The sequence below is a fragment of the Vanacampus margaritifer genome, chromosome 4, assembly GCF_051991255.1.
Source record: "Vanacampus margaritifer isolate UIUO_Vmar chromosome 4, RoL_Vmar_1.0, whole genome shotgun sequence".
Lineage (NCBI taxonomy): Eukaryota > Metazoa > Chordata > Actinopteri > Syngnathiformes > Syngnathidae > Vanacampus > Vanacampus margaritifer.
The window spans coordinates 16,893,220-16,910,439 of record NC_135435.1 but is presented as its reverse complement, the minus strand read 5'-3'; the positions used below and the strand labels follow the sequence as shown (position 1 = coordinate 16,910,439).

At 37.7% G+C, this 17,220-nt stretch overlaps 2 protein-coding genes across 3 annotated transcripts; one reads left to right on the top strand and one right to left on the bottom strand.

The window, feature by feature from the left end:
- Window positions 1-988: 988 nt before the first annotated feature.
- Window positions 989-8,220, bottom strand: drc4 (dynein regulatory complex subunit 4). 2 transcript variants are annotated; one of them, XM_077563942.1, is made up of 11 exons: window positions 8,147-8,220; window positions 7,927-8,022; window positions 7,456-7,653; window positions 6,992-7,192; window positions 6,796-6,850; window positions 4,300-4,505; window positions 3,782-3,937; window positions 3,603-3,683; window positions 3,323-3,532; window positions 1,850-1,915; window positions 989-1,732 (listed from the first exon to the last, which is right to left on the bottom strand). In XM_077563942.1, exons 1-11 carry the CDS (start codon window positions 8,147-8,149, stop codon window positions 1,610-1,612), a joined length of 1,395 nt encoding a protein of 464 aa, XP_077420068.1. In that variant the 5' UTR covers window positions 8,150-8,220; the 3' UTR covers window positions 989-1,609. The 2 variants fall into 2 exon arrangements, with proteins under 2 accessions (XP_077420068.1, XP_077420069.1); XM_077563943.1 differs by having other exon boundaries at window positions 3,398-3,532.
- Window positions 8,221-10,770: 2,550 nt separating this feature from the next.
- Window positions 10,771-17,218, top strand: LOC144050696 (lysosomal protective protein). Its single transcript, XM_077564212.1, has 11 exons — window positions 10,771-11,079; window positions 12,867-12,978; window positions 13,044-13,181; window positions 13,253-13,411; window positions 13,791-13,882; window positions 14,389-14,473; window positions 14,572-14,718; window positions 14,799-14,944; window positions 16,333-16,495; window positions 16,633-16,722; window positions 16,791-17,218. Exons 1-11 carry the CDS (start codon window positions 10,898-10,900, stop codon window positions 16,872-16,874), a joined length of 1,398 nt encoding a protein of 465 aa, XP_077420338.1. The 5' UTR covers window positions 10,771-10,897; the 3' UTR covers window positions 16,875-17,218.
- Window positions 17,219-17,220: the final 2 nt, after the last annotated feature.

Genomic DNA, 17,220 nt, shown 5'->3' with positions numbered 1-17,220 from the left:
CGCTTGGACTCAGTTAACAGCGTTACAATTGAGCCCTGTGCAAGGGTAAGAGCAGCCGGCTCCCCTGAGGCTTAAAGTCTGCAGGGCCCCGAAACTTTAGAGGCTCGCTGTCACAGCACGATACTGTGTTTCACTGGGACAATAACTTCCTCCTGTATTATTAATACTAAAAGGAACAGCGATCACTCGATGCGCAAGAGTTCATTTCACTGGAGGGTATAAAATGAGCAACTGGATCCACCCCGCCTGGCGCTCCACTGGCAACTAGATGTTGAGATTGGAATACTTGGGTTCAGTCCAAGGTTTTAAGTCCCAGCGATGTCAACCTAACCGTCACTGTATTTATGATGCATTATGAATAGACGTATCTTCAAAGGAATTCTGACTGCCATCATCCAACGTGCGTCACTTCCTTGGAGATTAAACTAAAACAAGGCTGTTGAAAATCGCTGCTTTAGTCAGGAAACATGATTTGACTAAAACGCGGTGTCATCTACAGAGGTGAAATGAGGCTTCATCTAAATGCCAACCGGTCTCTGTAGATTTAGAAAGCTGGATACTAAAGCTCTGCTGTCAAAAAACTGTCATCGTCATCTTATTTGTAGTTTATTGACAAGAAATAAGATGAATCAGGGGTTGATCTAGAACAGTGATTCCAACTACTGTACAGCGGCAAATTTTATTTTTAGAAATACGTGTTTATTAACTATAAATAATAATGTTATTCGTTCATCTATCTATGCCAGTAACATATAGTGACAGACAAAACAATTAAATCCTCTTCCACTAGAAGACAGAAGGTACAATTAAACAGTGGCCATCAACAGAATTATAGCCTTACGTTCCACTGAACAGCATTTTGTGAGGAAATTAAAACAAGATGATTATTATTTCAATACGGTGGTAATCTAAGATATGAGTTTAGTTCCGTTCTGTGACAAACTCATCAAAATCATCTTTCCCCCACCGAAATGAATGAAAACACCGCTACAGCTTTCCCCCAAAGCATGTTTTTAATGACAAAATAGCACTCTATATTGTACCTTATTAAAACATATGCTAATGATGAGTTAAACGCTTCACAACACACCACAAGCATCACAAAGTTTGCCTTTGCAAATCAAAGCAAAAAATAAATAAATGGCTCGAAGAACTCGTAAATCGGTTCATATAATTCAACATCACCAAGACGCTTTGCACAATTCTATGCCCCCAACTGCCTTTTCTGTTCCCAGTAAGCAAAGTAAGGTCCATCCATGCAGGCATGCTTGGATGAATTTTATGTGGAGGAATTCTGTACGTTCAGAATAGCCACTGTACTTACTGCCTGTTTTCCATGTCTCCCTCTTCCAACACAGCTGACTCAAATGATCAGCTAATCAGCAAGCTCCTTAGAACCCTGATAACGATCTTGTTCATCAATCAGGTGTGTTGGTGGAGGGAGACAACCGGAAAACCAACAGGACAGTGGCTCTCGAGGACCAGGGTTCGATACCAGTCGTAAAAAAATTAAGCTGACAAATATTTGTGTGATATGTGATAAAGGCTATACTTGATAGTTCAATACTCTTCAATGCAATCAAAACCAGACTAAGTGGGAGTTGTCACTCTAAAACTCGTCATACACCCAATATTTGTTCCCAAATGAAGAATATGTTACACAAGGTTCCTCCACAGGGACACCAAGATCTCGTTGCTTTGCCTCGTACCTCAGCAGTAAATCCTGACGGGCCTGCCAGAAGAACATATGTTTCAATATACAGGAGACATATAAAACATGGATTACTTTTTTTCTTTTTGCAGGCAACATTTTTAGCAAAAAAAAAAAAAAAGCAAAAGGCCAGCTAACCTGGGAAATCTGAGATATTTTATATTGTAAATCCTCAATGGATTCACTACTGGAGTCTATCATATCCTGTAAGAGAAAAAACAATATGAAAAATATTCAGTCAATTTTAAATTCCACCATCGATCTAGCCATTTACAGTGGCTAGTCAAACGGAAATCTAATTTATTGGGATTTCATGTGATAGATCAAAACAAGGTCGGGCATAATGATACTGTACATGTCTTACATATAGACACATCGATTTGTTAATGTCGTTTTGATTTTGGGTGCAAGTCTGAGTCATCTCGGTTTATACTTTAGAAATTATACTGCAGAGTGACTTGTACGTTTTTTTTCTTCTTCATGATGCATTTTTTGACTGCTGCAATTTATACCCCAGAGCGATTTATAGACCAAAGAATATGGTGATCAGAATACTGTGCTTAGAAAAGTGGGTGTTCATAGAATTTGTTATTGCATAGAAAAATTTGTTCGTTGTGGCTGATGCCTGATTCCATTTCTGATGTAGGGACAGTCATGTCTGGAAGCTAGTATGAGCACACTGGTTCAAATGTCTTATTTGTCCTTTCACAACGGAAGAGCGTGAAACTTAAGAAATTATAGCAATACTTGATGATGGCATATGGCATTTTAAAATCAAAATAGACCAGGAATCAAGTCAAAAATGAACAAGTAGCCCCGGATGCAGAGTGCAGTTCGAGGCGTGCCTCAACGTCGGGTGGACTCAATCATTTGACTCCGCTCACACGGATTTTTCAAAATGGTTTAAATAATTTTAAAAAATCCAACAAAATTTGCAGAATTAATTATGCGCCGTCTAATTAAGTAAAGTTATTTATTTTAAAACACATTGTGGAGCATCAAAAATTACAAACACTCAAGCCTCAGTCAGCCGGTTTGAGGAAGAGGCGGAAGTGCAGTACTACATGTTCCCAGCAGATGGCGCATCACTGGACGGTTGATGTTAGTATTTGGGTTTTAGTCAGTTTTTAATTTTCGTTGTTCAATAAAGTGTCCAAAACGTACTGTAATCGTTATGTGGTAAGGAAAGAAAGAAAGAAAGAAAGAAAGAAAAGTAATTATCAGTGGTGTCTTTAAATAATTCAGGCTGTGAGATAATGATGGTTATGTAAGAGCAGTTGCTGGTCCGATATGCTATTAGAGATTAGATTAGTCTACTAATTGCGATGGGTGACTAGCAAAATAATCTGTGGCAGCAACAATATAACATTTTTACTCCAACATATGTAAACATGTGTTTATAAGTAATGTCTCATTTTATATACATAAATACATTTTATGTTATCCTAAAAAAAGAAAATGTTGCAGTTTTCATTTGCACTAATGGCATTGAATATAATTTTGTTGAGTGCATCATATACTGATAAAGATTCTGATTACTCTTGCAAACCACCGTATCAAAGGAGATAAATGTTGATAGCTGCACACGCCGTTGAAGATTAAAGAGGGTACCTCAACACTGCGTGTGACGCTATTGAGTGCAGGTTGGTCCACGTTAGACCCCAAAAGCTCAGCAGAGAGCTTCGCCTGTGTCGTCGCCAAGCCGTCCACCAGGCCCTTCACTTTCTCTTCCAGCTTTGCATTCTTCTCATCCCCTTCCCGCTGAGCACTCTCAACGTCCCGAGTGAGGGTGGCACGCAGCTCGTCTCGTTCCCGCTGAAGCTAGAGTCACCACACTCATGTGAGCCGATTATCAGAGGGGCCCTGAATGCAACACTTTGCTTTTGATTACCTCGCTAAGTTTCTGCTTCAGTTCCTCTAATTTCTGTTTCTGATCACTGAGCTCCTTTTCTTTTCTCCTTTCATTGGCGTCCTGTTGAAAGCTCAACATCAAGCTGCTGGTTGCTATTTATAAAATGCACACAATATGAAATATCCACAGACAATAAGCAGAATATGGAAGAAAAGAACCTCTTTCCGGATGGGGTTCTTCATCTTTCTCTGAACTTCAACAGTTTTCTCCTGGACGTCAAGAAGAAGCTTATTGAGTTGTTTGTTTTCTGGTAAAATATGGCTCAGATTCTTTTCCTTTTCTTTCTGTTTCGTCTTTGAGTCTTCTATTTGTTTCTAGGAGACAGCAGCATAAAGATTAAAGGACGGGTGGTTAATTATTTCTTTGGAAATATTTCCTTTTGTGCATTTGGGAGCCAATGCTGAATTAAAGACAGAGACTTTTTGGCCACTAAATTAAGCTCAATCAAAAAAACTGCCTTTTCAAATACTGTACTGCTACAATAAGGCCATTTTGCTATTATTGTCCTTTTTGTTTAAAAGTGGTGTTGAAATGCAGCACGTCACACAAACATCTCATATTTTGGTTGCCTTAGCATTTTTGAGCCCTTGAATAATGCAGGAATATTTTATAAAATCTCAATTTTCAATCTGATTGAAGGCAATAGTTTGAAATGGTGTCAGATCAATGTGCTTACCTTCAATGAATCATTGTAATGCAAATCTTGTTCCATGGTTTGATTGAGGAGTACGAGTGCGTCACCAAATATTTGATGGTGGTCTCTGGTCAGAGCGCTGATGTGACTATTCCACTGATCCTCTCGTTCGAGGACTTCCTTTTTCCTCATGTTTTCCAGCTCCTGCTGCAATAGCTCCAGCTTTTCCTTGTAGCGGGCCTCTGTTTCTGCTCAATTGTATCCACAAAATGACATCCAGTTAACCCCGACATATCCCAGTATTCGCAAATTTGTATATATTTGTGGTTCACTGAATATCTTGGCTGTTTGCTGTTTTTGCTCAGGCCAAAGCAATTACATTATTTCATTGGCACCATCTAGTGGAATCTTAGTTTTGCGATTAGGTTTAATTCATTGTTTTTCTTATTATTATTATTTATAATGTCCTGTTTTGTTGGTGGTCCTTGAATGTTAAAAGTGAAACTTAAAGTATGGTTATGCTTCTCTCCCCATGTAGCCACTAATGGCTACTACTAATAGCTACTATACTTTGCCATTACAATTTGTGTGTTATTGTGTGTAAATGTCAAAAGTTGATTTTAACTCATTCACTGCCATTGACGCCTATTCATTTGAACTATTTCTATTAATTTAACATTTTTTTTCCCACTTTTGTTAACAAGAGTATGAAAACCTAGATTTTTTTTTAATTGCACATTTGGAACATATATAAAATTTGTTATTAATTGTGAGTTAACTAGTGAAGCCATGCGATTAATTACAATTTTAAAAAATTATCACCTGACGCCGCTAATTTTTAACAATCTTTTCTTTTTTTTATCGTGAGTTAACTAGTAAAGTCATGCAATTAATTTCGATTAAAAATTTAATCACCTGACGCACCTATTTTTTTATATTTTTTTCTTTAAAAAAAAGTTAAAAAAAAGATTATTATAAATTAAATGCGATTAGAATTTGTCAGTGTAATTAATCGCATGAATTCACTAGTTAACTGACGATTTTATATCTGTTCTAAATATACAATAAAAAATGTCTAGGTTTTCATACTTGTTAACAAAAATGGAAAAAAAATGTTAAACTAATAGAAATAGTTAAAATGATTTTTTTTTACGTTTATAGCCGTCAATCGCAGTGAATGAGTTTTAATGACTTGATACCATGTGTATAAAGTAGGGGTGTCAGGCAATTAAAAATTTTAATCGTAATTGATTGCATTACTTCAATAGTTAACACAATTAATCTTCAATTTTATATCTGTTCTAAATGTACAATGAAATGTACAATAATATTTTTTCCTAAGTTTTCATACTCTTGTTAAAATAAAAGTGAAAAAAATGTTAAACCTAATAGAAATATGGCTGCATCTTTTGGTCATTGATACAGTAATTCCATAATAATTCATGAATTTGAGTTACATTTAAAAAGATGTACTGTACTGTAAAAAAAAAGTGAGTGTGATATTGATTTGTGTTGAGGTAATTTTCTGCCACTAGATGGCATAATTGCATTTGTAAGACATTGGTGACAGCTCAGTGTATTTTCTTTTCATATTAAGAGCGATCTAATCTTTAACCTGAAGTAACTTGTTACATTCTGCACATTTTTAAAATTGTAAAATACAACTTGACACCAGTCTCCACAAATGTATGCATTGTTATTGAATTTATTACTGCTAAATTTTGACGTGGACGTTGCGACTGGAACTTTAAATTAACTCCAAATTAACACACTAATTTTGACAACCCTAGTATTAAGACCTTATTTGTTAGTATGTGTGATGTCATGTCAGTTAATACTAGTGTGTTATTTAGGCTTGAATGCTAGCGCATACATTTGATGAGCCTCACGTGAAGGTGGTTTGTGTTTGAACAATTTAGCTACTGAATACTGTACAATTATTCATGTAACATGGCATGGGTTCACTCTAATTGTGTAGTGGTACGTTCGACATTGACATTGTAAATAAAATAATTGAACTTGATGGGGTGGTAGTGTAAATGGCATGTACTGTACTCCAGGTCAACAGTCAAAGTGATGTCACGCTCTTTAAAAATGTAACAAAGCTTTAGCCGCAAACATGTTTCAGATGATGTCACGTACAATCAAGCTAGTCTAGATGGTACTGACTTGAGGTTATAGGAGCTTGAGGACATAAAGCACGGAAACGCATGACCTAAATCTCAACGGTGTAAAATTACTGCACATTGTGTCTGATGACACCAAACTGCAAAAAAAATGTGACGCTACCATCTGGAAACTTCGCGCCTGTCGATTGAACTGGAGGACAGCTGCCTGCTTTATCGTCTCCATTTGAAGTGCTTTGTTGTCATCTTGTGGCATCTATACGCAACTACAAAGAGGGGTGTCAATTATTTGTGGATTTTCACTGTTGGCGGCAAACCTTGGTATCTATCCCCATGCGAATAACGGATGTTCACTGTACAGGTAAAAACAAAAATGCAATTGCAATCAGCTCCAAGAGAATTAGAAGTTTACCTGTTAGTTGATCCTCCCAGCTCTTTATTAATTTGGCTACATCTTCACTGTGTCCCTGTTGACAAATGCATCGTCAAACCAATCATTTTCTGATCTTTCGAGATAACACAAAAAAAAAAGTTTAGCTCAATGAGAAGCATATTAGCCTCTACTATCTTGATAACAGTTGCTTAAAAAGAGAAATCGTTGTCCTCACCTGCTCCAGCTCACTGACGAGGTTTTCGATGTCGAACTCATGCATGTCATTCCTGATAGCCGTTGTCTTTTTATGAAGCTCCCTCTCCAGCTGGGCTTGCTCGTTCTCCATCGCCTCAGCGGTTGTTACACGGTCAGATTCCAGCTCAGAGATAGTGTTGTGGTGCTCACACAGCAAGTGCTTCATTTTCTGCTTATACACCTGATGTCACAGAAAGATGCAGTTGTTAATTTTAAAAGTTATTCTCAGTGCATTTTGCAGTGGATTAGGGTGGCAAAGGGGTGGAAAGTTTCCAGTAAATTTCCATGGGAAGTTAACAATGGCCCAAAGTCATCTATGACAAACTCCAGCTCCGCCTTGACACTTAAAAGGATAAGCGGTATTGAAAATGGACAGATGGGAGATGACTTTGACCCTTGACTGACTTCTCCATCAACCTGTGATAAAGTTTAGCAGTTACCTACTTTAATCTCTACAAGATGGCGTCCCTCATCCTCCTCAATCTTCTTCTCTTCATTTCTGAGTTGGGCCACAGCCTCCTCCAAGTGCTTCTTGGTCACATCCCAAAAAGAGTAAATCTTATCTCGCTCCAACTGGAAGTAGTTTCTCTCTTCCCGCTCTCTGTCCAGCTCCTCTCGTAGGCTGACAATGTGCTCTATTATCTAGGATTCAGAATTCAATTTTATTGGCATAGTGTCAAATCTCATGCCTTGTAACTTGCTACCCAAAGCATTACATACAAGAACTGTGCCTTCCCACATAATGCTTAGTTGCTTAACTGTCTCTCAAATCAGACCAAATATAAATAATATAGCCACTGTATTTCACATTTGATTAAACTATTCAGCCAAACGAGAGTCTGTCTTCACCCAGATTGTCAAGTTGCTGTAAAGCTAAAGCTTTCATATGCATTGCAGCATAGTTTTCATTCTGACCTGCTCCTTGGACAGCTCGTCCTTAGTGAGTCCATCTATGAGTGCAGCAGACTTGACCTTGGTTGACTTTTTACCCGAACTCTTCTTTTTAGGCGGCTGGACAAAGTTAGCATGTTAGCCGAAACACCTCATTTTGCTTTCATGCCATTAAAGCTAATACAGCACATTCATCTAGCTCATTGTAATTCTCAAGGCAAACTAGAGATAAACTTTGGCTCACCATGGTTCATATGTCGTATGCGGATATCAGGAAGCGTGCTACAAACACGTGTTGCCATGACAACATGAAAAGCGTTTGGGAAAACCGCCAATAGGGGGCAGTAGATTCTCAGTTTGAAGAAGGTTACAATCTATGGTTAATTTAGTCTTAAATTTCTCATTTAAAAATTGTTAAATATATATATATATATATATATATATATATATATATATATATATTTATATATATATATATATATATATATATTGAAAACTCACAGGATATGAAAGTCTACTTTGAAGGGTAAGCAATAAATGGATCTATAAAATGCTCCATTTACTACTGTATGCTCCTTATTTCGTGAGTCATTCCACTCTTCAGGCTGCTCAAAATGTTCTCACATTAGAATTTGAATGAGGTGGACGCACTTTTAGCTATATCAGAAATCCTTTTATTATATCAAATAACCATTTAAAAATTAATTTATGATATAACTGTTATTTGGAGGGCTTATAAGAGGAGGTGAATTTGTCAGAAGTGCTCAGACAAATAAGTCGGATGGACCTGAGGGGGGATGTTCATTAAGAATTGTATTCAACAAATATACCAAATTAATTTGAATACAGTGAATAAAGAGCACTTAGCTCTGCAATTAGATCTGCACTCAAAATTTCTACACAAATTACATAATTAGACTCACTCAAACTCAATGAAGTGGACTTTAGGGAAATTGAAAGATCTCAAAAAAGCATTAGCCTTTGTTAGGAACTTGTGGACTTTTGATATACTATATAGTACTATTAGAAAAAAAGGCACGAGGAGCATGAGTGTGTGTTCCCACTTGAAGTGGCCAACGTGGCTATATGCAAAATGTCATCGGGCGGCGGGAAAGGTAGCACGACAGGTACAGAGCTGACTGAGCTTTTGTTAAGAAATATGACTTCTATAGGCCCTTTGACACTTTTCAGATGGATCTGATACTTTGCTGGGCTAGTCTTGACCTAAAAGAACATACATTATACAGTACAATGACATTACTATATTTGCATAAAGGTAAATAAATAAAGGCACAAAAAAAACATCTAAAAAACACACACACATGTATAATACATGCATCATTTTGTTCAAGCTCTGGAACTTTTTGGACCCTAGTTTCTTCTTGAAGTTTTACGTCAGCTTGAAATCTGGCAGAAACAACACTGAACAACATTCTGTCCATTACGGACAATCAACAGCATCCACTGCACAGCGCACCATCTCCAGGCAGAGGAGCAGCTTCAGCGCTGTCACTGCTCTTACCTGTAGTATTTAATTAGCTTTGTACTGTTACTTATTTTTTTATTGTGGAGAAAAAATGGCTACATAACAACAACTATACTATAGCAGTGTGGCGTTCCATCAACTATGCTTGATGAGGACAGTGGTGGATCTGAAATTAAAAAGGATAACCTGCAGTTTTCTGTGGTGTTTATGATGGTCTCTTCCAGCAACATTCTCTGAAGGTCCAACATACCTGTTGCAGGTCAACTGACGAGTCGGATGGATAATCTGAAGGGGTTCATTCCTATGTTTCAACCTCTATTTGAAAGAGGTGAATGCATACATATTCTCTGAAAGATATTTCAAAGTTTGACAGTGAGACGGATTTACATCAACTTGACACTGTTTGTGGACATTTTCACGATCAGGTCAATGCCCTTCAGCACGTTTGGAATGTCATAGTTCATTTGCCCTTTCTGTTCCACCGCCAGCAGTCTGACAGCCTGCAGGAATGGAGGAAATAAACACAGCCTGTCAATCCTTCTCAGTGGATTAGCAAATGTAAAATAATACTGTGCTGTGGGGAATTTGTGGTTTTGAGAGTAGGTAACGTCAATTATGCATGCCCCCCTAAATAAAAAATAACATGGTGTAATGCTATTGCCATGGTTACTAAAATATGTTTACTATTTGTGCAAAGTATAATGTTAATAATTGCACATCCAAAGTCAGATATAGGGTATCACTGTGTAACAGAAAAGCATTGTGTGTCAAAGTTGTCAAAGGTTTTGCCATTTACAAAAGTAGCTAAATGCGTAGGAAGGTGGTTCCGGGTGTGATGTTGCTACGGTAGTGTGAAAAGTGCCAGGGGGATACAGCACTCAAAAAACAAAACAAAAATACATTAATGAAAATACAATGTCAGTTTTTAGCCAAATCTCGCAACATGCATTCAAAGTCCTCTCAGCCTTTTTATTCTGGCAGGCATTGACTTATTGCAACTATAACTCCTGATAAAATACTGAAAAAAGTGGTTTGTGAGTTCCAAATTTAAATGTATGTATATAAAACTTTGCTAATATAATTAGCAGATTTACCGAAACAAAAAAAAACGCATTTTCTTTCTCATCTTTACCACTCTTTGCAAAACAATCAAAAATAACATGCTCATAGAACAATACAAAATTTGCAATAAGGTTACCACAAATAAATCTTACTACATCCTTCCATAGTTTATTAGTGAGCTCACAATGCCAGAAAAGACGTGACACAAGATGTTTCAGGAGAAGCTAAACAAAATCAACAACGAGCGTCAATATAATTTTTTTTCTTTTTTTTCGTGTGGAAAAGTTGCTAAATCTAGCAACCGAAGTGCTTGTCGCGTCGGTGCACGTGACGAACCAGCGCCGTCACGTGACTTGTTTTATAAGGAAGTCACGCGCTAGGGTTTAAAAACGAGGTCCTCTTCCTCTTTTTTATTCCCTTCGGTTACTCCATCGTTGAGGTCAGACGATGGCCGCTGATGGCCGCCCCTTGGCCGTATTGTTATTCGTGTTAGCCGCGTTCCGGCTCGGATCCTGGGCTCATTACGCCCCGGACGAGGTGAACAGTCTCCCCGGCTTGACGTTCAAACCCGACTTCCGTCAGTGGTCGGGATACGTCCAGGCCAGACCCGGCAAATTTCTTCATTATTGGTGAGACGCAACAGCAACACGAAACACACACTTGGGAATCATTCAGGTGTCACCTGATTACTTTCGCGTTACTACTGTACCCTATCAGGAGTGGGTAGACTAGCCAAAAATAGTACCCAAGAGCGCTGTATGTGACTCAAGTAAAGTACAGTACAGTACAGTACAGTATGTATCAAGTAGTGCTCCAAATAATTACTAGAATAAGAGTAAGTAGACCCAAATATTCAGTGGCAAAAAAGTACTAAGTAACTATGTGTTTAAAAAAAAAATAGTGCATAAATATCAACTACACAAAAATGTAAAATTCGAATATACAAATTTAAATATTGCCCGACTACATCACTTTCGAACATTAACAGGTGTGTTCATCCTATTGTTTCATCTATCAAAAACAATTTTGATTTGTGCCAACCTAAGTGCTGCACATTCGTTTCGGATTGCCATTCTCCTTGCTTTTGTTAAGTGTACAACACTTACTTAGTTTCAACATGTCTGCTATTGTCATTTTTGTGCTGTGGTTGACTTGCTGGTTTTATTGAACACAGGCATTTCATTTTGCAAATGCAGACTGACAGCCTCTTCTTGTATGTTTTCTATGTTTTAAGTGGAATTCTTGTAGGCTGAAATTTCCCTATTTTAAGGCAAAGACAAATGATATGGCTGTTGTATATTTCTGTAATGTTTTATGTAAATGAGTCAACGTTGCTGCCGTGCGGGCAAGTTTATCTGGCTCAGTTTTAGTAGCATATCACAATAGTGACTTTAGGCTTTTACTGACTGCAAATGATTTGAAACCAAGTGTTAAAAAGTAAACGTTTGATTTATGATTGATTTGTCCCATTACTTTTGGTCCGCTTAAAACATGGGAGGCACATATACAGACTGTTGTAATTCTTACATCATTCATCTGATTTGGATGTAAATACCCTCAGCCCTAAATTAAATTTGAAAGTCTAAAGATTAAGCACATCTTGTGTTTAGTGGTGTTTAAAGATGACGATTATGTCAATGTGCCAATATATCATTGCCCTGACTGTACCTTTTGATTGGTGAAATAGTCATGTGACCAGTCCCTCTGCTAAAACAAAATAGATCACCCGAGCAATAATGAATAAAGAAAAAATATGTAGCTGAGTAAAAGAAGCTTTTCCTAACAAAAATACTCAGGTAAAAAAATAATAAAGTACAATTACTTAAATGTAACTGAGTCAATTAAGCTCATTATTACCCGCCTCTGGTACCAAATGTTCAAAATAAATATTGTGTATAATGGACAGTGAAGGTTCATTCTTACTTAAAAAAAAAAAAAAATAAATATTTATTTATTTTAGTTTGAAGGTTTAATGGAGTGAAATTGCTCCTTCTACTTTGGCCAGCCTATTATTATTATTATTATTATTATTATTATTATTATTATTATTATTATTATTTATTTATTCATTTTAAGTACACACACACTGTGCACTTCATTGGTCATTCTAATAGAAAACGTAAAACAAGCTTGTATGTGCATTATGAAATGATCTAATTGTGTGTACCAAAAATATTTGATGTTATGTGTATTATGATTACATTTTTCATGGCCAATAAAACAAAATCTACTGTGCAGGATTTTCAGGCCAAATGCTACTAAAATTGAACTTTTTCCTAGAGGGCAGCATTTTTATTTTTTTTTCATAGTCAAGTCTATGCAGATGAGCTACTTTTACATTTCTCTCGATAGACCTCACCATGTTTACTTTTTTGATGAATGTGAGGTGAATCTTGGTGGTTTGGGTCCGGTGCAGGTTTGTGACCTCTCGGAGGGACCCGGTCAAAGACCCGCTGGTATTGTGGCTCAACGGCGGCCCAGGCTGCAGCTCGCTGGATGGATTCCTATCCGAGAACGGACCCTTCCACGTGAGTTTGCAGAAGTGGCGCAAACACTCAGCTGAAGCGGCTTTCAGCTGTGAATTTCCTCTCAGGTAAGAGACGACGGAGCCACTTTGTACGAGAACACTTTCAGCTGGAACCGGATCGCAAACGTGCTCTATTTAGAATCTCCGGCAGGGGTCGGCTACTCGTACTCCAATGACGGCGACTACGCCACGGATGATGATCAGGTGACTTTCGTCAATGATTGACTGACTTGCCTTGTGAAGCTAAGAAACAACCTTTTATGTTGCTTGTTTAGGTCGCCGAGGACAATTACAAAGCGCTGCAGAGTTTTTTCGCGAAGTTTCCGAGCTTCACTCGGAATGACTTCTTCATCTTTGGAGAAAGTTACGGTGGAATTTATGTGCCAACCCTCAGCTTACGCATCGCTGCAGGAAATAACGACATCAAATTTAAGGTGAGATTCTTGAGCTATAATTCAATTTGTTGGATGCCCCATTTGTGTGTGCCAAGAGTTATTTTGCAACCTTTTTGTTGCACACCATCAAACAAAAATGTCAGAAAAAGTACTGCTGATGACCTCGTCTTAATTTACTCACAAATACTAATTGAGTGTGAAATATGGGCCTGTTGTGTGAATGGATACACAAGTTAATTATACCTTCTGCCATCTAGTGGATGAGAATGTAATTGTCAGGCATAGATGGATGAACAAACATACTTTTTTTTTTTTTTTTGTAATTAATCATTTTTGGATCATTTCTTGTGGCACGCCTGATGATCTCTTGTGGTAATTACTGTACAACAATTTCATTGTATGTTTTTTTTTTTTTTAGGGGTTTGCTGTGGGAAATGGCCTCAGCAGCTATGCACTCAATGACCAGACTTTAATATATTTTGGCTACTATCACGGCCTCTTTGGAGAAGAGTAAGTTTGCTTTTTGATAAAGGGATGACATTTCATGAGCTTGATTAGTACTTGCAATACGTGACGACAAAGAGCATCTTGAAATTCTGTTGACCATATGTTTTTGTTGTAAGCGAATATTGTTAAAAAAAAACTAACAAATTATTCTTGAACATGGCATACATTTCCTTTGAATATGTAACACTTTTTTGAGTGAGCACCATCTTCTCTACTGACTATTTAACATCCAACTGCCACACATTTCACTTAAATGTAGACAGTAACAGGGCATTTCAGACGTGGTTACTCATTCTGAACACTAGGGGGCAGTATGCAAGGAGTAAATACAGTAGATAAGAGATGAAGATGCCAAGTCTGATTACATGTACATGCCATCTTACTTCTGTGTCATAACAATTAAATGGCGAGTAAAAAAAATAATAATACAAAACCGAGCACAGTTTGTCCATTTTGTAGTTTGCTAACAAAGTTTTCTGCTGAGATTGTATTTGTAACATTGTGTGCAGCTTGTGGCGTGATCTTAACAACTATTGCTGCGAGAATCAAAGATGCGACTTCTCCAACTCCACTTCCCAGAAATGCCAGACGCTGGTATGTATGTATGTGTGCGCTGCATGTAAAATGTTCATCTTGCCACACGGGCGACCCATGCCAAGTCGTCCTCTGCTTCTGTTTGGATCTCCCTGCAGGTCGGCGTGGCCTTTAATATAGTGTACAACAGTGGCCTCAACGAGTATGCCCTTTACTTGAACTGCGAGGGTCGCGGTGGGTTTCACCCAGCCTACAAGAAGGCAATGAGTCACCTGTTCAGGAAGTACCGCAAACGCGGTAACGATGTAAGTGCGAGCGCACCTGTCCTCGGATTCACCACGCAGGATAAGCGAAAGGGATCCTGACCCAAAGTGTTTGCGGGAAGCTTTCAGATGGGCCGCCGTTTTCCGTCTCTCTGGCCGAGGTCCCGCCCTGCATTAATAGCACGGCGCAAGCCAACTGGCTCAACAGGGGCGACGTGAGGAAAGCTTTGCACATTCCGGACACGCTGCCACCGTGGGACTTGTGCAGGTATGTTAAAGATTTGCATGGTTTGTTGGTATCCATTTTTGACAGATTACCCCCCAAAAAAATGGCATTTGACTTCAGGACTACAACAATTTATTTGACCAATTACATTAACTGCATTCTTGAAGCTGAGTTCTCCAGGCTGACATTTAAACAATTTTCATTTGAATGGATGTGAGGCAGAAGTGCGAGCGAATAACGTGGGACTCTCGCTCCATTCATTCTCTACTTGTCTTGTGTAGTGTATATACAGATGCGCCTCAATGAATTAGAATATTATAGAATTCTAAATTCACAGTCTACTTCAATTTAAAATGGGATACTTGTATCACAGTACATATTGGAAACTTTTAGAGGGGCACATTTTCTACTTTGAAAATCTTTTAGTTTTTTTTTTCCTTATGTAAAAGTGTTGTTCTAATTTCTTGTTGACTTATTTGGTATTTATATGAACTGCAATCACCCAGATTTTATACACTGTACATACTGTAAATCCTCTGTCTAGTGAAGTGAGAGTGAGTTTCACTTACAAACAATATACTTAACTAAATTGAGTTTACATGATATTGTGATACTTTTTGTTGATTAAAACTTTTTTTGTTTGGTATTTAAATGTACTGTACTGGCCTTCTCAATCTTTACTTTGTAGGTAGTGGCGTCCAAAAAAAAAAGTCAGAAGCACCAATTTGTGTTTAGGGTTACGTTTTTTTGTTGTTTTTTTTTTCTGGAGAGCTCAGTATTGTTCATTCGGTAATTTTACCGATTTGATATGTCATCATCATTGATTTTTTTTTTTTTTTTTTTTTTTTTTACTTTTAATTTTATTTTGTATGTGAGTGTGTATTCATTAGTTCACCTAAAACCTATTTTAAAAAATCCCATACCGTTCACCTAAACTGAACACTTCAGAACCCAGCCAGAGCCGTGAGGCCATCAGGAGACCAGAGGAAGGACCAAAGAAAGAAAAGTGAAATCCAGCACCGACCAGACGCCACCCACTGTTGTGTTTAGGGTTAAGTTAACCCTGACCCTTCTAAAACTGTGTATGTTTTATTTGTTCTACTGTCTGGTGTTTTCTCACATGGTTCCTTAAATGTGAAACTTAATCTGAGGACAAGCTGAAACATGATTACAGAAATAGAGTATGCAATGGAAGGGTTATCTTCACCTCAAAACCCACTTTTTTTTATTATTATTATTTTTCTAGAATTGCTTTTAATCTCTGATTATTGTCCTTTGTCTTGTTTCTTCTGAGTTTATTTGACATGACGTATTGTTGAGAAGTTTCTTTTAATTGTACATTTAGAAATTTTATTTTTGTAAAGTGTCTTTTGAAAAGCGCTATACAAATGAAATGACTGAATTCATATGAATGCTTCTTTTATCTGCAGTGACACCGTTGGGGAGAGTTACACCCACGTGTACGCATCAGTGAAGGACGTGTATTTGAAGTTGCTTTCTTTTGGCCTCCGAGCACTCGTCTACAACGGAGACACAGACATGGCTTGCAACTTCCTGGGAGATCAGTGGTTTGTGGAAGACCTCGGCATAGAGGTACCCAACCCTAACCCTTGTTTGATTTTCCATAGTCTGTCGTTTTTACCATTTGCATGTTTTTTTTTAACCAACATGAGCGCTTGTCAAAAATGTATTGACTTTCATAGATCTAATCATCTTAATGTTGTTTCTAGGCTACCACTAGGTACCAACCTTGGTACCTTGACAACCAGGTTGCGGGTTTCTACCAGCAGTATGAAAATGTTACTTTCCTGACTGTTAAGGTAAATTTAAGATGGCCTCCGTCATATTTGGTGTGGTACTTAAAATACTGATTAACTGTGATTTTCAGGGTGCAGGTCACATGGTTCCACAGTGGGCTCCAGGTCCAGCTCTTCACATGTTCCAGTCCTTCATAACAAATGGCTCCTACTGAGTTGTGATGGAAATAGTGCATGCATTATTTTTATTTTCAGGGAATTTGGATTTTGAGGGAAAAAACTGTTGGGAATTCATTCCGTTCCTTTTACTTGCCTACAGAGCACACTGCAGTGTTTGAGCTCTGTTGTACAGAAAATGCCAAAGGTGACCACTTTGTTCAGTTTAGACGTAGTGCAAAGAAAAATAAGTGTCCTTCTCTCAATGACTCAACTGCATTGTGTTCCCAATGAATCTACACTGCTATCAGTTTGCACTTTTCAGTCATGCCAGTTGACTTGTCAATAATGCTAAAGTTGAGTTGATTATAACTGCATTTTTAATAAAGATTGTGGAAATTAATT